General features: G+C 45.1%; 1 protein-coding gene across 1 annotated transcript in view; it reads left to right on the top strand.

Moving 5' to 3' along the window:
• The window catches only part of NBN (nibrin), a 161,520-nt gene that overhangs the window by 100,788 nt on the left and 38,830 nt on the right, over nt 1-21,902 (top strand). The window contains exons 9-10 of the mRNA XM_063924075.1: nt 17,261-17,399; nt 17,556-17,828. Of these exons, the coding sequence (XP_063780145.1) occupies nt 17,261-17,399; nt 17,556-17,828 (412 nt within the window). The remainder of the gene's footprint in view (nt 1-17,260; nt 17,400-17,555; nt 17,829-21,902) is intronic.

The raw sequence follows: 21,902 nt of genomic DNA, 5'->3' as shown, positions 1-21,902 counted from the left end.
TTATTTACTCTGTGCAAGGAGAACCGATATGCTGGGGTCTATATATCATGCAGCTTTCTGTACAGATGTTTGGCCATGTGATTTGCAGATCTTTTTGCAATATAGTTAGTTAAGAGCAAAAAAAAAAATATATATATATATACTGTATGTGTATGTGTTTATGTGTGTATATATATATATATATATATATATATATATAAAAAATGAAGAATAGCGCCAAGGCTAATCCTAAATGACACACAAGATGAAGTATAATGAATATGCTTAAGTGAAAATTATTTGTAATTAAATAGAAAATGTTTTGACACCCCCCATGAATTGATGGGTGGCAGCTTGTGCCCAGTATATGGATAAAATATAGAAAATGAAGTGCAGAAGAGCGCCTAATGGTGTTTAAAAATTGTAAAATCAATTCACCATGTGAAAAAAGTGCAAAGTGTAAATTTAAAAAGGATCAACTTAGCTTCCTTGGGAAACTGCTTCAGTCTGATGACACTTTTGAAACATGTAAAATAGAAATAAAAGCCAACATAGTGTGTACTGTTTAAATGATATACAATGCTCCAAGCTTTAGGGACCTTGCTAGTCCCAATACAAATAAAAGAACTGGATGAGCAATTCCAGTTCCAATATGTAAGAGCTAGACACAATTGTAAAACAAACAATAATTTTTAATATGATAAATCCTGAAGCCAATGTAGGTAGCACACGTACAAGATAAAAATGAATAAACAGCTTATCTGTCCACAAATTAGAATCACAAGGTGAGCAGCAGCCCAATCCTGTTAGCACGTAAACAAATGTCCTGAAGCAAATGCAGGTAGCATACGTACAAAATAAATAGATTAAAATGGCTTATCTGTCCATTCAAAGAAGTCATGGGTGAGTTGTAAGTCCCGGTCCCGACGCGTTTCGTCCTGTAGCATAGGACTTCATCAAGGGTATCCCCTTGATGTTTATTAATTTTTATCTTGTACGTGTGTTACCTACATTGGCTTCAGGATTTATCATATTAAAAATTATTGTTTGTTTTACAATTGTGTCTAGCTCTTACATATTGGAACTGGAATTGCTCATCCAGTTCTTTTATTTGTATTGGGACTAGCAAGGTCACTAAAGCTTGGAGCATTGTATATCATTTAAACAGTACACACTATGTTGGCTTTTATTTCTATTTTACATGTTTCAAAAGTGTCATCAGACTGAAGCAGTTTCCCAAGGAAGCTAAGTCGATCCTTTTTAAATTTACACTTTGCACTTTTTTCACATGGTGAATTGATTTTACAATTTTTAAACACCATTAGGCGCTCTTCTGCACTTCATTTTCTATATATATATATATATATATATATATATAATTATTTTTTTATGTATAATCTTTGCAACACTATGCTGAACATATTTTGTTAATCACTTACAACAGATAATGGCCCTCATTCCGAGATGCTCGTAGCTGTGCTAAATTTAGCACAGCTCCGATCATTCACACTGACATGCGGGGGGACACCCAGCACAGGGCTAGTCCGCCCCGCATGTCAGTGCCGGCTTCCCCCGCAGAAGTGCAAAGGAATCACACAGCGGCGATGCCTTTGCACTTCAAGAGTAGCTCCCGGCCAGCGCAGCTTTAGCGTGCTGGCCGGGAGCTACTCGTCGCTCCCCGGCCCGCAGCGGCTGCGTATGACATCACGCAGCCGCTGCGGCCCGCTCCCCGCACGGTCCGGCCACGCCTGCGTTGGCCGGACCGCGCCCACGCCAAACGACGCCGTTTCACACCCTCCCGCCCAGCGACCGCCTCTGCCTGTCAATCAGGCAGAGGCGATCGCAGCCCAGCTACGGCCTTCTGCCGTCTGGCATGCGCCGGCGCACTACGGCACCGGCGCATGCGCAGTGGGTACCCGTTCGCTCGGCTGCGATAAAAAGCAGCGAGCGAACTGGTCAGAATGACCCCATATGTGTATATAAAGTTGGTTGGGACATTACAGTCCTAGGGCGATACCCCACATGGTCCTGCCTCAGCAATTAGGTGTCATGCTGAGTTGGATACATTTGCATTGAAAAAAAATTAAGCTCTAAAAATAGCATCTTTATGTCCATATGCATCCAGATCTGCACCAGCAGCATATGCGGCAGGCGTAAGCTGGGTACACATTTAGCAATGTGCACCCAGCCCGACATCGCTGCCGACGGGACCCGGCATGTGGCAAGTGCATACACACTTGCCGATGCCGGGTCCGATGGGGGAGGAGCCACATGACATGCTGTATTCTGTAGCATGTCATTGGTAGCAACATCCCCCATCGGCCCTGCTGCAGGGCCAACGAGGGATGTTGCTAGCGACCCGCGGGAGCACGTATATCTTGGGTACACACTAGACAATGTACCCGATATGCTGCTCCGATACGCGGGATTGGGCGACATATCGTCTAGTGTGCACCCCGCTTTACGTCAGATACACTTACACCTAGCCAGGTCATGAATGCAAGAAAAGATCTATAAAAAAAATTTCGATGGTGAAGCATGTGTTTGCAATTAGATTACAGTATAAACTCCTATTATATAGCCGGTGCAAAAAGTGTATTTGAAAAGCCACCCACAAATTCATATACTGTGTGCGCCAGCAATGAGGAAAGAACCAGCTTCAGAGGTCAGTTTGTAAATCAGCCAATCAGAAGCATCCAGCTGGTGATGGCAGCTCTCCTAATCATCATCACCAGTGTGTATAACAGGCGTATATGGGTCTACCTCAGTATTATTCAAATATGCCCTTAAGGGCCCTATACACTAGAACGATAATGTAGTGTATGGGGCCCTTTACTGTGCCCACTCTGTATTTGCATGCCCCTTTCCTCCCCTTATTCTGCCTCTCCAAGCACACGTAGGTGGATGGGGCAGATCTACATAAGGACATAAGTATACTGTATGCTATACCTTTTTTTTTTTGTGGCCAGGTGCAGTTCTAACTAGTGCATTTTTATGGTAATCAGACCGACTCCTACCCAGCTCAGCAGGAGCCTCTGGTCGACAATTACCAAGTGGACATTCATAATGTCTACACAGTTAAACAAGTTGACAAGCACCATGTCCACATCTTCAGAATGTCAACATGTTCACAATGTCCTTATCAGTAATGTCGCCATTCTGTGGGGGGCATTCCAGTGTTTGAAAAGTCGGTTGGGTGTCTGTTTTTTCCTGTCTATTAGATAGGAAAAGACAGACACCCAACTGACTTTTCAAACAATTGAATCTCCCCCTTAGAATGCTGATGGTTAGGGTTAGGCACTATGGTGAGGTTAAGGTTAGCCGCTAGGGGTAGGGTTTAGATTTAAGGTTAGGTGGAGAATACTCAGCGGAACACCGCTTGTTACAGTCAGGTCCATAAATATTGGGACATTGACTCAATTCTCATATTTTGAGCTCTATACACCACCACAATGAAATCAGGTAAACGGTGTAGGAATTACAACGGTTTCTATATGTGCCTCACACTTATTAAGGGACCAGAAGTAATGGGACAATCGACTCAAAAGCTATTTCATGGACAGGAGTGGGCTATTCCCTCGTTATTTCATCATCAATTGAGCAGGTAAAAGGTCTGGAGTAGATTCTATGTGTGACATTTGCATTTGGAATCTGTTGCTGTCGACTCTCAATATGAGATCCAAAGAGCTGCCACTATCAGTGAAGCAAGCCATCATTAGGCTGAAAAATCAATACAAACCCATCAGAGAGATAGCAAAAACATTAGGTGTGGCCAAATCAACTGTTTGGAACATTCTTAAAAAGAAAGAACGCACCAGAGAGCTCAGCAACACCGAAAGACTACGGAAAACAACTGTGGTAGATGACAGAAGAATTATTTCCCTGGTGAAGAAAAACCCCTTCACAACAGTTGCCCAGATCAAGAACACTCTCCAGGAGGTAGGTGTATATGTGTCAAAGTCAACAATCAAGAGAAGACTTCACAAGAGTGAATATAAAGGGTTCACCACAAGATGTAAACCATTGGTGAGCCACAAAAACAGGAAGTCCAGATTACAGTTTGCCAAACAACATTAAAAAAGCCTTTACAGTTCTGGAACAACATCCTATGGACAGATGAGACAAAGATCAACTTGTACCAGAGTGATGGGAAGAGAAGAGTATGGAGAAGGAAAGGAACTGCTCATGATCCAAAACATACCACCTCATCAGTGAAGCATGGTGGTGGTAGTGTCATGGCGTGGGCATGTATGGCTGCCAATGGAACTGGTTCCCTTGTATTTATTGATAATGTGACTGCTGACAAAAGCAGCAGGATGAATTCTGAAGTGTTTCGGGCAATATTATCTGCTCATATTCAGTCAAATGCTTCAGAACTCATTGGACGGCGCTTCACAGTGCAGATTGACAATGACCCGAAGCATACTGCAAAAGCAACCAAAGAGTTTTTTAAGGCAAATAAGTGGAATGTTATGCAATGGCCAAGTCAATCACCTGACCTGAATCTGATTGAGCATGCATTTCACTTGATGAAGACAAAACTGAAGGGAAAATGCCCCAAGAACAAGCAGGAACTGAAGACATTTGCAGTAGAGGCCTGGCAGAGCACCACCAGGGATGAAACCCAGCGTCTGGTGATGTCTATGCGTTCCAGACTTCAGGCTGTAATTGACTGCAAAGGATTTGCAACAAAGTATTAAAAAGTGAAAGTTTGATTTAAGATTGTTTAGTTTGTTCCATTACTTTTGGTCCCTTAAAAAGTGGGAGGCACATATAGAAACCGTTGTAATTCCTACACCGTTCACCTGATTTGGATGTAAATACCCTCAAATTAAAGCGGAAAGTCTGCAGTTAAAGCACATCTTGTTTGTTTCATTTCAAATCCATTGTGGTGGTGTATAGAGCCCAAAATAAGAGAATTGAGTCGATGTCCCAATATTTATGGACCTGACTGTAGATGTGTCGGAACTGCTGGTCACTTGACTGCCGGGACCCAGAAGCCACTGGAGACTCCATGCTTGGCGAGACGAAGTAAGTGATCGCTTGGCCACCAGGGATGTTAGGTCAACCTTCTGTTGTTGACATGTCATTCGTGTAGACACGATGAATATAAGCAGATATTCTGCATGTCGACATTCTCATGTTAACTGTCTGTCTAACATACCACAGCCTAATAGAGGAACTGATGGATAGTGATTGCTATGTACCACATCCTGGCTGCAGCTTTCCTTCATAACACCCTTCTTTGCACAATAGATCCAGCTGTGTTTAGTAGGTTTCTTGCTGTCATAGACAAAGTAACATACATGACAGTGCTAAACGGAACTGGTGTCACCTAGAAATATGCTTAGGCTTAAAGGAACCCAAGTGTTGTAGTGCAAGAGTTTGTTGTGTAAAGTTCATCCCCAAATCATTCATAGCTCGGGGTACATCCAGTGTGTGGTTTTCCCTATATTACACTTTAGTATCTGGAAAGTGTTAGTGGCCACCTGAATCTTTTCATGGCTGCAAATTGCAGTCTAATAAATAAAATGACAAAGTTAAAGTGACTTGTACAGATGAGAAATATTGATCTGTGCCTGGTCACACAAACTGTGCAGTGGCTGATCTACCTGTAATTGATGTCCCCGCTGATAAAAACGTACTGAAAGCAGTTTTACAGACGTGTCCTCATACACCGCTTTCTGTTTTGCATCATATAGCACCAGACGCTGGGCGAGATTCCGCATTGTGCACTTTTTCCTCCGTTTAGCATCTTCATTCACATATCTTAGTTCAGGGGTCTATGTACTAAGCCTTGGAAAGTGATAAAGTGGAGAGAGGTAAAGTACCAGCCAATCGGCTCCTAACTGCCATGTTACAGGCTATGTTTGTAAAATGACAGGAGCTGATTGGTTGACACTTTATCACTTTTCAAGGCTTAGCAGCTCTGCCCTATAGTCTACTAGGTACTTAGGGGCAGATTTATTAAGCTCGGTGAAGTGATAAAGTGGAAGGTGATAAAGGACCAGCCAATCAGATCCTCGCTACCATGTCACAGGCTGGGTTTGAAAAATGACAGGAGCTGACTGGCTAGAGCTTTATCACCTTCCAATTTATCACTTCACCGAGCTTAATAAATCTGCCCCTTAGTGTTAGTTTTTTTGGGCGTAAAGGAATTAGTATAAAGTCACAGGTAAAGTATAACGATGCATGGTGAAGGTCACTCATATCACACCTGTCTTTTGCCTTTGTGCACCTTTTCCTCCATTGTGTTACTTTTTCCTCAGTGTTGTGTCTTAGGGTCTGATTTAGAGAATTACGCTAATGCAGCTGCAAGTGCGATTTTCTCCGCAATGCAACTGCAGATATCAGCAAGTGAGGCCGCCGCCCAGAAATGAAAAGAGACGCCCAACGGAGCTACCGCAACTCATTTGTGTACACATACGCAGCCTATACGTAAGAAAAGGAACATCGGGCTGAATAGTAGACCTATGGCTACGCAGACTGGACCCAGCAGTAGTCAGGCAGGCGCCATGTTTTTGTACGTTAAGGCATGCAGCTGATGTAAGATACACTCCAAGGAGTCCTTATTGCGTATGGGTTCGCAGCAGCCCTTTGACACATGCACATTGCGACCGCAGTACATTGGCTTTGCGTACTTCTCTTATAGTGTACTGGGCACTTTGGATTAGTGTTCCGGCACGGCTAAGTCATAGTCCATGTCCCATTAAACAGAGCGATTTGGCATGATTTGAACATAGCTGTACGTGGACACATCTGCATCGCAACATAAGTAGTGTTACTTTATTTCTTTACATCCTAGGGGATACTGGGAATCCATTTAGTACCATGGGGTATAGACGGGTCCACTTGGAGCCATGGGTACTATAGAAATTTGATTGTGTGTGCTGGCTCCTCCCTCTATGCCCCTCCTACCAGACTCAGTTTAGAAAATGTGCCAAGAGGAGCCGGTCACGCTTATGGAAGCTCCTGAAGAGTTTTCTGCATTTATTTTAAAACGTTTGTTATTTTCAGGCAGGACTGGATGGCACCACCCTACCTGCTTCGTGGGACTTAGGGAGGGGAAAGGCCTTGTGTACTAAGTCCCTAATCTAGGTACCCGGCTAAGCTTGGCTTTAGCAATAAGGGCGCCATTTGCTGGTTCTATCCTCTCTCTCGGGAAGGGCTCTTTGTGGGTTAATTGTGCTTTTAACCTTTTTCCTGTGTGTGTGTGCTGTCACTACTACAGTATGTCAGGCAAAGAGTGTGCATCATGCAAGGCACAGTGTTCCTCTTCTCCAGGGGGTTCATTAGTGTGTACTCAGTGTAGTATCCCTTCTCAGGCTAGTGGGGTGGAGCCAGCATGGCTGGACTCCATTCAGGGGATAATTTCCACCATCTCTATTAAATTATCTCGTAATGAGAAATGAAAAGTAGACGCAATATTTAAGACAATCTATGAGTTTATGCAAAAGGACTCAGACCAGCGTCTCAGTCCTAACGTTTGTCCGCAAAAACTTACTTTGGCCCAGATCCTGCATTCTGACTCTGATAATGAACGTTCTGAAATGGAGGAAGGTGAGGTGGACATAGAGGTAGGGGAGGGTACTGTCGCAAGGTGTTGAGGCTCTCATAGAATCTATCAGGGAAGTCCTAAATATTCCTGATAAGGTGACAGAGGAGTGTGAGGAATCTTTTTTTTTTTAATGTGAAGAAAAAATCCTCAGCCACTTTTCCTGTGTCAAATGAACTAAATACACTGTTTGAGGAACCGTGGGTTAATACAGATAAGAAGAAATTTCAAATTCCTAGGCGGTTATTATCATCTTTTCCTTTTCCCCCTGAGGATAGGAAAAAATGGGAAAATACACTGATAGTGTAATGCGTCAGTCTCCAGGCTCTCACGTAAAATAGTATTATCTGTTCCTGGTGCAGCCTCCCTAAAGGATGCAGCTGATCGTAAGATTGAGACTACACTCAAATCTTTGTACACATCTGCTGGGGTGGCCCAGTGACCCACTATAGCATGTGGGTGAATTACACGAGCCATCTGCTAATTTAATTGAGGTGTTAGACACCTTACCTCAAGAGGAAATTGTTTTACTCCTGCAACACATCCAAGATTCTGCGAACTTTATGGTGGAAGCCATTAAGGAGAGAGGTTTGCTTAATGCACGCACCACAGCTATGGCAGTGTCGGCACGCAGGGGATTATGGCTCTGTCAGTGGACTGCTGACGCGGACTCCAAAAAAGGTGTGGAAAGTCTGCCTTTCACAGGTGAGGCCTTATTTGGCGACGAACTCGACAAGTGGATTTCGCAAGCTACTGCGGGTAAATCCACATGTCTACCTTCTGCAGCTCCGCCAGCTAAAAAGACCTACTCAGGACCCAATTTACAGTTCTTTTGGACTGCAAAGTTTCGGGCCAAGACCAGATGTTCTTCTACCGCCGCCAGAGGAGCTAGAGGTAAACCACGCAAACCAGCGGCTGCTTGTTCACAGGAACTGCGCACTGGCTCTGCCTCCTCAAAGCCTTCTGCATGACGGTAGACTGCGATGCCTGGGAGGCAGGCAGGTGGAAGCCCGGCTAAAATTCTTCAGTCACACCTGGACAAGATCTTGCCAGGATCCCTGGGTCATAGACCTTATATCCCAGGGCTACAGGCTGGAGTTCCAGGATCTTCCACCTCACAGATTCTTCAAATCAGGCTTACCAGTTTCACAAGAGACAAGAATAACCTTACAAGACGCCATTCAAAAACTTATACACAAAACTGAAAAAAGGTCACTCGCGCCCCAGCTGCTGCTCGGTACCAACCCCCAAGAGCACAACTTCTTGAAACAATTTAAACAACAAACATATGGGGTAGTCCACAAGCGCTGCTGAAGGATTGACAAATAGTTCTTAATTCATCAAAAAATCCCATTCACTTTCATGGAACATAAAGGAATTCTTCAAATATGTATTTTTCCACAGCTTCTCGAAGGTTCGCACCTTACGACTAACCTCCTCTATATGGGGTATGTACATCAAAAGGTTTCTTTAGATAGTCTTCTCATCAATATTCATCACTCCAAGACCACAAGCAATTCACCACCCGACCCTTAGAATTGGCGCTCACCTTTTTAACATGCCCTATGTTCCTTGAAAGGTATCTTTGTTTACACCGGGCACCACAGTTTCCACTGATCACCAACAGGGTCGTCGCCAATATATGGATAAAGCACAGATGGATATTCCAAAAGATTCACAGATTTATTGTACAAAACAAATGTGCCATAAAAAACATAAGGACTGAATAAAATACGTAAAACAAAAAAAATTAAAAATTAAAAATATTTTACACTCTCCTGGTTTAATGGGAGACCATTTTCTTCACCTTATACCCCGGCCAACTCCAAAAGCATGTATAAAGGCTGTTGGCCTAAACAATGGGTGTGGGTCCTATTCAAAAATAGTTTAGGTGAAAAAAGCCCATACAACCTGAGAGGTATGTCTGCACCACCATTCAAAAACTGTTACAGACCCAGGTCATTGTTTCAGTTCCACCTCATCTACAAAACAAGGGTTACTATTCCAGCTTGTTTGTAGTACCGAAACCGGACGGTTCGGTAAGACCGATTCTGAACCTCAAGTCATTGAAACATACTTAAGAGTGTTCAAGTTCAAGATGGAGACTCTAAGAGTGGTGATCTCAGGTCTGGAAGGGGGGTATTCCTAGTGTCTTTGGATATCAAGGATGCGTACCCTCACATTCCGATCTGGCCGCCTCATCAGGCTTATATACGGTTTGCACTGCAGGACTGTCACTACTAGTTCCAGGCCCTGCCATTTGGTCTCTCCACGGCACCGAGGGTGTTCACCAAAGTGATGGCAGAGCGATGATAATACTCCGCAAACAAGTAGTGAACGTAATTCCTTACCTGGACGATCTTCTAATAAAAGCTGCGTCCAGGGAGCAGTTGTTGGAGAACATTGGTCTTACAACCAAATTACTCCTGGATCATGGGTGGATTCTGAACCTACCAAAATCTCACCTAGAACCAACGCAGAAGCTTAATTTCCTGGGAATGATACTGGACACAGAGTCTCAGAGAGTGTTCCTTCCCTTGGAAAAGGAAATGATAATCTAGTCGATGGTTCGGGCTGCCTTGAAGCCGACCCGAATCTCAGTACATCTGTGCATCCGCCTTCTGGGGAAAATGGTGGCTTCTTACGAAGCAATTCAGTATGGAAGGTTCATTCGAGGACCTTCCAGCTGGATCTGTTGGACAAATGGTCCGGATCGCATCTTCACATGCATCAGAGGATCCGTCTGTTGCCAAAAGCCAGGATCTCCCTCCTGTGGTGGCTACGAACTTCTCACCTAGTGGAGGGTCGAAGGTTCGGGATTCAGAATTGGATTCTTCTAACCACAGACGCAAGCCTCAGAGGTTGGGGTGCAGTCACCCAGGGTGTGCAGTTTCAAGGAAAATGGTCAAGTCAGGAAATCGTTCTTCCAAAAAATATCCTGGAACTCAGGGCTATCTACAACGCCCTTCTGCAGGCCTCATCTCTTCTTCAGAATCAGGCCATTCAAGTTCAGTCGGGCAATGTGACAGCAGTGACTTACATAAACCGACAGGGCAGAACGAAAAGCAGAGCCGCAATATCAGAGGTGTCAAGAATTCTCCTCTGGGCGGAAAAACATGCTGTGGCGTTGTCGGCGATCTTCATTCCGGGAGTCGACAACTGGGAAGCACACTTCCTCAGGAGACACGACCTGCACCCGGGGGAATGGGGCATCCACCCGGAGGTGTTCCAGTGGCTGACGCGTCAGTGGGGTTATCCACAAATCGACATGATGGCCTCTCGACTCAACAAGAAGTTCAAGTGGTATTACTCCAGGTTGAGGGACCCACAAGCTGTAGCGGTCGATGCTCTGACAACTAGGAAGCTAGGGCTAGGAAGCATAATATGCACTTGGGTCAAGAATTGGTTAGATAATAGAGAGCAGCACATTGTGGTTAATGGATCTCTTTCAAATTGGACTGAAGTGTTAAGTGGTGTGCCACAAGGTTCGGTATTAGGACCGCTATTGTTCAACATTTTCATTAACGACCTAACAGAAGGTCTAGAGAGCATGGTGTCAATTTTTGCAGATGATACCAAATTGTTTAAGGCTATAAATACGGAGGAGGATGCTGAGTCTCTTCAGAGCGACTTGGTTAAATTAGAAGCATGGGCGGCCAAATGGAGAATGCGCTTCAACACAGACAAGTGTAAGGTAATGCACTGTGGTAACAAGAACAAAAATAACACCTACCTACTGAATGGGGTAAAATTAGGGGATACTGTACTGGAAAAAGACTTAGGTGTCCTCATAGATAGCAAACTAAGCAGCAGTACCCAAAGTAGGATGGCAGCAAAGAATGCTAATAAGATATTAGCATGCATAAAACGGGTAATTGATGCAAGGGACGAGGGTGTTATACTCCCGTTATATAAATCACTAGTGAGGCCACACCTTGAATACTGTGTACAATTCTGGGCACCGTACTACAAAAAGGATATCCTGGAGCTAGAAAATGTTCAGAGGAGGGCGACCAAACTAATTAAGGGCATGGAGACGATGGAATACAAGGAAAGGCTTGAAAGACTAGGCATGTTTACATTGGAAAAGAGGAGACTAAGAGGGGACATGATCAACATCTACAAATATATACGGGGACAATACACAGAGCTTGCGCGGGACCTGTTTTTGGCCAGATCAACACATAGGACTCGTGGGCACTCGCTTAGGTTAGAGGAGAGGAGATTCGCACAATACGTCGTAAAGGCTTTTTCACGGTAAGGACAATACGTGTTTGGAATTCCCTGCCTGAGGGAGTTGTAATGGCGGACTCTGTCAACACCTTTAAGAATGGGTTAGATAAATTCCTAATGGATAAGGATATCCAGGGTTATGGTGCATGGTCACGCACTATAGTTACTATAAAAAGGGATAAAATGCAATGGCTGACATCAGCATCAGTCAAAATTTTAGATAAATCATCATGCATAGGAGGCCACAAATAGGTTGAACTCGATGGACAATTGTCTTTTTTCAACCTTAGATACTATGTTACTATGTTTAACTCCGTGGGTCTACCGGCTGGTGTACTTGTTTCCTCCCATTCCTCTGATCCTGAGAATTATCAAAAGAATAAAATGGGAAAGAGCTCAAGCAATTCTCATTGCTCAGGACTGGCCGCGAAGGGCCTGGTATGCGGATCTTCTCGAGATGCTAATCGAAGATCCGTGGCCTCTGCCTCTTCGAGAGGATCTCCTGCAACATGGCCAGTTCATTTATCAGGACTTACCATGGCTACGTTTGACGGCATGGAATTGAACGGCTGATTCTAGCCTGGAGAGGGATTCCTGACAAGGTCGACTATGATCCAAGCCAGGAAGGGGGTAATGTCTAAACATTACCATCGTATCTGGAAGAAATATGTCTCTTGGTGTGAGAGCAGACAATATTTTACGGTGGAATTTCATCTGGGACGTTTCCTGCTTTTTCTGCAGTTGGGAGTTGATGTGGGCCTACGCCTAGACTCCATAAAAGTTCAGATAACGGCCTTGTCTATTTTCTTTCAGAAACAACTGGCTTCTCTCCCTGAGGTCCAGACATTCTTGAAAGGTGTTCTTCATATGCAACCTCCCTTTGTGCCTCACACGGCACCTTGGGATCTCAATTTGGTTCTGCAATTCCTCCAATCGGACTGGTTTAAACCGTTACAGGAGGTAGACGTTAAATATCTTACGTGGAAGACTGTCACGCTGTTGGCCTTGGCTTCAGCAAGGCGCGTCACGGAGTTGGGGGCATTGTCTCACAAGAGCCCCTACTTGATTTTCCATGAGGACAGCGCTGAACTCACGACTCGTCAGCAATTCCTTCCTAAGGTGGTGTCGGCGTTTCATATCAACCAGCCAATTGTGGTTCCGGTTGTTACTGACACCTCTGCTACTTCAAAGTCCTTGGATGTTGTAAGGGCTTTGAAGGTATATGTTAAGTGAACTGCTCATCACAGGAAATCGGGCTCGCTGTTCGTTCTTTATGACTCCAATAAAACTGGGTGTCCTGCTTCAAAGCAGTCGGTTGCACGCTGGATCAGGGCTCACTATCCAGCATGCTTATTCCATGGTAGGGTTGCCAATTCCAAAATCTGTACAGGCCCACTCAACTAGGTCGGTGGGTTCCTCTTGGGCGGCTGCCCGGGGTGTCTCGGCATTACAGCTCTGCCGAGCAGCTACTTGGTCGGGTTCAAACATGTTTGCTAAGTTTTACAAGTTTGATACCTTGGCCTCTGAGGACCTTCAGTTTGGTCGATCAGTTCTGCTGGAACCTCAGCACTCTCCCACCCGGTTTGGGAGCTTTGGTACTTCCCCGTGGTAGTAAATGGATTCCCAGTATCCCATAGGATGTAAGAGAAAATAGGATTTTAATTACCTACCGGTAAATCCTTTTCTCGTAGTCCGCAGGGGATATTGGGCACCCGCCCTGTGCTTCGTTCTTCCTGCACGGTTGCTTGTTTCACTGTTGTTTCATAGAAAGATAGAATTTGACGGCAGATAAGAACCACTTGGCCCATCTAATCTGCCCCATTTTTTTTATCCTTTAGGTAATCTCAACCCTTTTTGAACCTTAATTCTTTGTAAGGATATTCATATGCCTATCCCAAGCATGTTTAAATTGCTCTACATTCTTAGCTTCTACCACCTCTGATGGGAGGCTATGCCACTTATCCACTACCCTTTCTGTGAAGTAAGTTTTCCTTAAATTTCCCCTGAACCTGCCTCCCTCCAGTTTCAGTGTAGGTCCTCGAGTTCTAATACTTCTCTTCCTATGAAGAATGTTTTCCTCCTGAACTTTGTTAAAACCTTTGGGATATTTGAAAGTTTCTATCATGTCCCCCCTTTCCCTTTTCTCCTCCATACTATACATGTTAAGATTTTTTTAGCCTTTCCGGGTAAGTTTTGTGATGTAGGACATGCACCATTTTAGTTGCCCTTCTTTGTACACTCTCTAATGTATTTATATCCTTCTGGAGATATGGTCTCCAGAACTGGACACAGTATTCCAGATGAGGCCGCACCAATGACCTATACAGTGGCATTATCACTTCTTTTTTCCTGCTACTGATTCCTCTCCCTATGCAACCAAGCATCTGACTTGCCTTTCTTATTGCTTTGTTGCATTGCTTTCCTGCCTTTAAGTCACTTGAAATAGTGACTCCTAAATCCCTTTCCTCCTCAGTAGTTTCCATTATAGTACCCTTGATACTATATTTAGCCTTTGGGTTTTTGAGACCCAAGTGCATGATTTTGCATTTTTTAGCATTAAACTGTAGTGGCCACGTTCTTGACAATTTTTCAAGCCTAGCTAGGTCATTTGTTTTACCCCTCCTGGTGTGTCTAATCTGTTGCATATCTTTGTATCATCTGCAAAAAGGCATACTTTACCTTCAGTACCATTTGCAATGTCACCAACAAAGATATTAAAGAGAACTGGTCCGAGTACAGATCCCTGGGGTACTCCACTGGTAACATTTCCCTCCATCGATTGCACTCCATTTACTACAACTGTCTGTTTCCTATCCTGCAACTAGATTCTTATCCATTTAACTATTTTATAATCCACCCCTACACTTTCAAGTTTATTTAGCAGGTTGCGATGTGGGAAAGTGTCAAAAAAGTCAATAAGTTTTGTTTGGCATGATCTCCCACCAGTAAATCCATGCTGTTTTGGATCCTGTAAGTTGTTTGATTTAAGATATTCCACAACTCTTTCTTTTAATAGTTTTTCCATTACTTTCCCTACTACTGATGTAAGGCTTACTGGTCTATAGTTACTTGCTTCCACTTTTGTACAGTGGAACTACATTTGCTCTTTTCCAGTTCACTGGAATGGCACCTGTAGTTAGTGACTGGTTAAATAATTATGTTAATGGTGCCACCAGCAAGCACATCTTTTAGCTCTTTTAGTATCCTTGGGTGTATCCCATCTGGCCCCATTGATTTATCCTCTTTTAATTTTGAAAGTTCAGTTAGGACCTTCTCCTCTGTAAATGTACTTTCATCTATCTTATTTTTATGACTGTCCTTGCAACTTAACTGTGGCCCCTTCCCTTCTCCTTCTGTAGTAAATACTGAGCAAAAATAATTATTTAGGTGATCTGCTATTGCCTTGTCTCCCTCCATCAAATTCTCACTCTCTGTCTTAAGTCTTATTATTCCTCCATTTGATTTTCTCCTTTCATTTATATACTTAAATAAAGTTTTGCCCCCTTTATCTACTGACTGGGCTATTTTCTCCTCAGCTTCTGCCTTTGCACGTCTGATCACTTTCTTAGCATCCTTCCGTCTCAGATTTTGCTGTTCCTGTTTTCAAGTTTGGTTAGCATGGCTTTCCTCTTGTTCTGGTTGTGCTGGTTAGAAATCTCACCACTCTCCTTGTCTATTTCCTTCTCTCAAAGTATCTATCTCCTCGGGCACAGTTTCCTAGACTGAGTCTGGTAGGAGGGGCATAGAGGGAGGAGCCAGCACACGTTATTAAACTTCTATAGTGCCCATGGCTCCTAGTGGACCTGTCTATACCCCATGGTACTAAATGGATTCCCAGTATCTCCTACGGACTTGCGAGAAAAGGATTTACCGTTGGGTAATTAAAATCCTCTTTTCTTTATTAAGCGTGGTGGAAAAAGGTGCCTCAAGGTAAGTGATATCACAGGAAAAAGACATTGGTTATATGCAACAGCGTTACCTGTGCATGTGACAATAAGCTGACTGCAGTCTTAAGTGTATTCAGACAAAACCTTCTGTGAACACCAGAGGGCGATGTGTCTTACCTTCAGGGGAGACAAAGTCAAGAAGTTGCTCATAGCACCAATGAGATTCTATGGTAATAATAATAATTTTATATATATATAGCGCTGTGCTCCCACAGGACTCAAAGTACCTTTACAAACATCAGATACATAGCACATAGATGTAGTGTTACAGAAAAGAAGAAAACCAAATAACAGTGAACTTAATTGGCACAATAAACATAATGTAGCAATTCTGGGTCATAACTTCCTTGGGTTATATATTCCACCTCTGAAAGGTACCAGGCGAGGCAGCCATTTTGGGTATGCTACACAGCTTACCCTGAGTGGAATAGACAACCCTGGAAGAGATTACACAAAATGGGGAAGTTGCAGCGTACTTAGGCTAGACGCCAGAGCCCTTTTAAAACCATTGGATCCATATATTTTTCATCCAGCCCACGTGTGTACCAGGCGTGGCAGCCATTTTGGGGTGTGCGAGACAAGCCATACAAGGAACCTCTGGGGGTTATTCAGGTCAGTTAGCAACCCAGAAAAATAGCAATTAGGCAAAACCATGCTGCACTGCAGGTGGGGCAGATGTAACATGTGCAGAGAGATGTATGTTTGGGTGGGTTATATTGTTTCTGTGCATGGTAAATACTGGCTGCTTAATTTCTATACTGCAATTTAATTTCAGTTTGAACACACCCCACCCAAATCTAACTCTCTCTGCACATGTTACATCTGCCCCACCTGCAGTGCATCATGATTTTGCCCAATTACTAACTTTTTTGGTTTGCTAACAAACATGAATAAGGCCCCAAGGCCTGTACAGCTACCTGAAACGAATATATGATATGCACTACATGCAACCAGTCTGTGTGGTGGACGTTGCAGAATCACGTTTTCCCAGGAACCAGTCTCTCTGTGGTGAAAAGTCACAGAACAGCATCTGCCCCAGTCTCTGTGCATTATAGGCCACTTATCACGTGGGCAGGATGGCGGCAGGCAGGAGAAGTCCCAATGCTTTCACAGTCCAGCCAAGGAAGAAAGTAGGAGCCAGGCAGCGTCATCAATGGCGAGAACAGCAGCTGCCTGGAACACCAGGATCGGCACCAGACTCCCAGAGAGCACCTGCAGCCAGACCAGCCAAGTGGAAGGACACAGGGGGCAGCAGCCTAGGCTAGAGGGCAGAGACACTGTCCCTGCTGCAGCCACGGTGGTGGAGAAAAGACGTGGGCTGGTGGAGAACAATGCCGAGTCCCGCCGATGGTGGTTCTAGCTGTCATCTAGCTCAGTCTATAAATTGACAGTTACACGCTGCTTGGTTGCTATGGGCAACTTCTTCACTGTTTTCTCTCTCAAAGGTTTGATATATCTTGCCAGGTGAGATGCGTAATGTGACCGATTTGAACTTGCTGTTGTACAAATGGACTAGGTCTATATCTCCGTTCTATTCTTTCTTTAGAGACGTCAACCAGACATAATATTATTGACTCCTCAAATTCTCTCAGCATGGCTGTTGATGAGACTGTTTTACCTGCGCCCACATTTAATACCACGGCTTATGTAGCAAATACTGAGCCACAGGACCCAACGGATAACTGGTAGGTAGTCCTCTTTAACAGGAGTGGTGTCTTTTTTTGGTTTTATTTTTTGTTACGGCATACTTTTATTATTTACTTTGGAATCAGCTATTGTTCGGGCTGAACCAGGGATTAAGACTATATGTTATAATAAATCAATAATCTGTGATCTTTCAGTATCAATATAAGTGGCATTCGTGAAGTTAAAGAGACACCCGGGAGTCATCGTAGAAGCAATAAACCCAGTATGTTGGTGGAACAAGACGTGGAAGCAGGTGTCAGTGGTGACTGTAGGACTGCCTTGTTCCTGGAACACCCAACCCCAGCGGAAGAGAGAACTCGTCACAGCTCCCAAACAGCGATGTCTGCCTCACACAAAGAGAGAGTCTCACAGAAAGTGCTACCATCTAATAAAATACAGAATTATTTCCAGCCTGTGGCCAAGAAACGGTAAGTTCTAAATCTGTATCAGTTTCTTGACTCCCCTCTACAAGAGAATTTTCATTTAGTGTTAGCTGCTTTCATTAGTATATGCTGTAATAAATAAGTTATATGTCGTAGCTATGGTAATTATTGTGTTTTCTTTATGTGTGTAGCTCTTAAACGTTTTTTTGTATAAAATAGTAAAAGCTTCTAGCTAGTGTTCGTGTGTGTTTCTGTATGGGTATAGTCTTTTCTATTACATAAAAGTATTGGATCTGATAGTCAGCTATGGCCACAAGTGCCTCTCCCTGCAGGCACTGTGAGGAGCACCGCTAAGGGGTTCATTATGATATCCTGCCACACGGGATGCCGAATGTCATTATACTGACACCGGCATCCTGAGTGGTGGAATGCCGGCAGGGGGGTGAGCTCAACTAAGTCCCTTGCGGGCTCGGTGGCGAGCTTCAATCTCCACAGGTTCTATTCTCCCTCTATGGGTGTTGTGAACAGCCATAGAGGGGGAATCGCCTACCTCGCCGGTATACCGGTTGCGATTTGGTGCACCCGTCGGGATCCCAGTGTCTGTATTGTGACCACCAGGATCCTGACGATCGGTGTGCTAACCGCATACCCCGCTAAGCAATAATAATTAATAAAGGAATGGCAGGGACATTTTAGGGACACACAATATATATATTTCTCTAACGTCCTTGAGGATGCTGCGACTCCGTAAGGACCATGGGGAATAGACGGGCTCCGCAGGAGATAGGGCACTTTAAGAAAGCTTTGGACTCTGGGTGTGCACTGGCTCCTCCCTCTATGCCCCTCCTCCAGACCTCAGTTTTACACTGTGCCCAGAGCAAGATGGGTGCACTGCAGAGAGCTCTCCAGAGTTCTCTGCCTAGAAGCATTTTTGTTTGGATTTTTTTTTTCTACCTTTTACTACTTTTTCACAGGGAGCACTGCTGGCAACAGGCTCCCTGCATCGAGGGACTGAGGAGAGAGGAGCAGACCTTCTTGTCAAAGATAGGCTCTGCTTCCTCAGCTACTGGACACCATTAGCTCCAGAGGGGGTGAACGCAGGTTCTTACTGGGCATCCACCCCCGGAGCCGCGCCGCCGTTCTCCTCACAGAGCTAGAAGTACAGAAGACAGAAGTCGTCAGGCGGCAGAAGCCTTCAGCTTCACTGAGGTAACGCACAGCTCTGCAGCTGTGCGTCATTGCTCCCATACACCTCACATACTCCGGGCAGCAATATAAACCTCTGCATGGCAAAAAGACTATATACATGTACAGGTGGGCTCTGTACATGTATATAAAAGAGCCCCCGCCATATTTTACTAAGTTTGAGCGGGACAGAAGCCCGCCGCCGAGGGGGCGGGGCTTCTCCCTCAGCACTCACCAGCGCCATTTTCTCTCCACAGCACTGCTGAGAGGAAGCTCCCCGGTCTCTCCCCTGCTTACACACGGTGAAAGGGTGCTTAAAAGAGAGGGGGGGGGGGGGGGCACATAATTGGCGGTTTACATATTATACAGCGCTGCTGGGGAAAAACATTTTGTGTTGGTCTCCAGGGTTATTGCGCTGGGGTGTGTGCTGGCATACTCTCTCTCTGTCTCTCCAAAGGGCCTTGACAGGGATACTGTCTTCAGGAAAGGGGTTCCCTGTGTGTGTGTGAAGTGTGTCGGTACGCGTGTGTCGACATGTTTGACGAGGAAGGCTCGCTTAATGTGGAGGGGGAGTGCTTGAATGTCAGGTCGCCGTCGGCAACGCCGACACCGGAATGGGTGGATATGCTGAATGTCTTGAATGCAAATGTCAATCTATTGCATAAAAGATTAGACAAGGCAGAAGCTAGGGATCAGTCAGGTAGCCAGTCCATGCCTGTCCCTGGGGCGCCATGTCCTTCGGGGTCTCAGAAGCGCACCATATCCCAGATCGATGACACAGATACCGACACGGATACTGACTCTAGTGTCGACTATGAAGATGCAAAATTACAGCCGAAGGTGGCTAAGGGTATACGGTACATGATTATTGCCATTAAAGAGGTTTTGCATATTACTGAGGAACCCCCTGTCCCTGACACGAGGGTACACATGTATAAAGGGAAAAAGCCTGAAGTCACTTTTCCATCCTCATTTGAATTAAGTGACTTGTGCGAAAAGGCTTGGGAATCTCCGGATAGGAGCCCACAAGTTTCCAAAAGGATTCTCATGGCGTATCCTTTTCCACAAACTGATAGGATACGCTGGGAATCTTCGCCAAAAGTTGACAAGGCGCTGACACGTTTGTCCAAAAAGGTGGCACTGCCTTCTCAGGATACGGCTTCCCTAAAGGAACCTGCTGATCGCAGGCAGGAAATTACCTTAAAGCACATTTACAATCATTCCGGTACTATTGCTCGACCGGCTATGGCGTCGGCCTGGGTTTGTAGTGCGGTTGTGGCATGGGCAGATTCCTTATCTACGGAAATTGACACCTTAGATAGGGACGCCATTCAAATGACCATAGAGCATATCAGAGATGCTGCCTTGTATATGAGGGATGCTCAGAGAGACATTTGTTTATTAAGCTCCAGAATAAATGCTATGTCTATTTCTGCTAGGCGGCTCTTGTGGACCCAACAGTGGACGGGAGATGCCGATTCAAAGCAGCATATGGAGTCCTTGCCTTACAAAGGGGTGGAGTTGTTTGGAGACGGCCTCTCGGATCTTGTCTCTACGGCTACGGCTGGTAAGTCAAATTTCTTACCTTATGTCCCCCCGCAGCATACAAAAAAGGCACCTCATTATCAAATGCAGTCCTTTCGTTCCAATAAAAACAAGAAGGTACGTGGATCATCCTTTGTTGCCAGAGGGAAAGGCAGGGGAAAAAGGCTGCACACAGCTAGTTCCCAAGAGCAGAAGTCCTCCCCTGCGTCTGCAAAGTCCACCGCATGACGCTGGGGCTTTCCGAGGGGAGGCAGATCTGGTGGGGGCTCGTCTTCGGTTTTTCAGCCACGTCTGGGTTCACTCGCAGGTGGATCCCTGGGCATTAGAGATTGTTTCTCAGGGATACAGGCTGGAATTCGTAGACTTGCCTTCTCGACGATTTTTCAAATCGGCTCTGCCGGCTTCCCCATCAGAGAGGGAGCTAGTGTTGGCAGCAATCCAAAAATTGTATATTCAACAGGTGATTGTCACAGTTCCTCATCTCCAGCAAGGAGAGGGATATTACTCAACCCTGTTTGTGGTCCCGAAACCGGACGGTTCGGTCAGACCCATTTTAAACCTGAAATCTCTGAACCTGTACTTGAAGAGGTTCAAGTTCAAAATGGAATCACTCAGGGCGGTCATCGCCAGCCTGGAGGGGGGGGATTGGATGGTGTCCCTTGACATAAAGGATGCTTGCCTTCATGTTCCGATATTCCCCCCGCATCAGGCGTTCCTGAGATTTGCAGTGCAGGACTGTCACTACCAATTTCAGACGTTGCCGTTTGGGCTTTCCACGGCCCCGAGAATTTTCACCAAGGTAATGGCGGAAATGATGGTGCTCCTGCGCAGGCAGGGGGTCACAATTATCCTATACTTGGACGATCTCCTCATAAAGGCGAGATCTCGGGAGAGGTTGCTGGACAGCGTGTCTCTGTCCATGAAGACGTTGCAGATACACGGCTGGATTCTCAATATACCGAAGTCCCAGCTAGTCCCTACAACGCGTCTGACCTTTTTGGGGCTGATTCTAGACACAGACCAGAAAAAGGTTTTTCTTCCAATCGAAAAGGTTCAGGAACTCATAGCCATGGTCAGGAACCTATTAAAACAAAAAAAGGTTTCAGTGCATCATTGCACGTGGGTCCTGGGGAAGATGGTGGCTTCCTACGAGGCCATCCCTTTCGGCAGGTTCCATGCGAGGACTTTTCAATGGGACCTCTTGGACAAGTGGTCCGGGTCCCATTTACAAATGCATCAAAGGATCACCCTGTCTCCCAGGACCAGGGTATCTCTCCTGTGGTGGCTGAACAGTGCTCACCTACTAGAAGGTCGCAGGTTCGGCATTCAGGACTGGGTCCTGGTGACCACGGACGCAAGCCTCCGAGGCTGGGGAGCAGTGACACTGGG

Source organism: Pseudophryne corroboree, chromosome 5 (genome assembly GCF_028390025.1).
Source record: "Pseudophryne corroboree isolate aPseCor3 chromosome 5, aPseCor3.hap2, whole genome shotgun sequence".
Lineage (NCBI taxonomy): Eukaryota > Metazoa > Chordata > Amphibia > Anura > Myobatrachidae > Pseudophryne > Pseudophryne corroboree.
The sequence above is the reverse complement of the archived record's forward strand: the minus strand, read 5'-3'. Positions and strand labels throughout refer to the sequence as shown.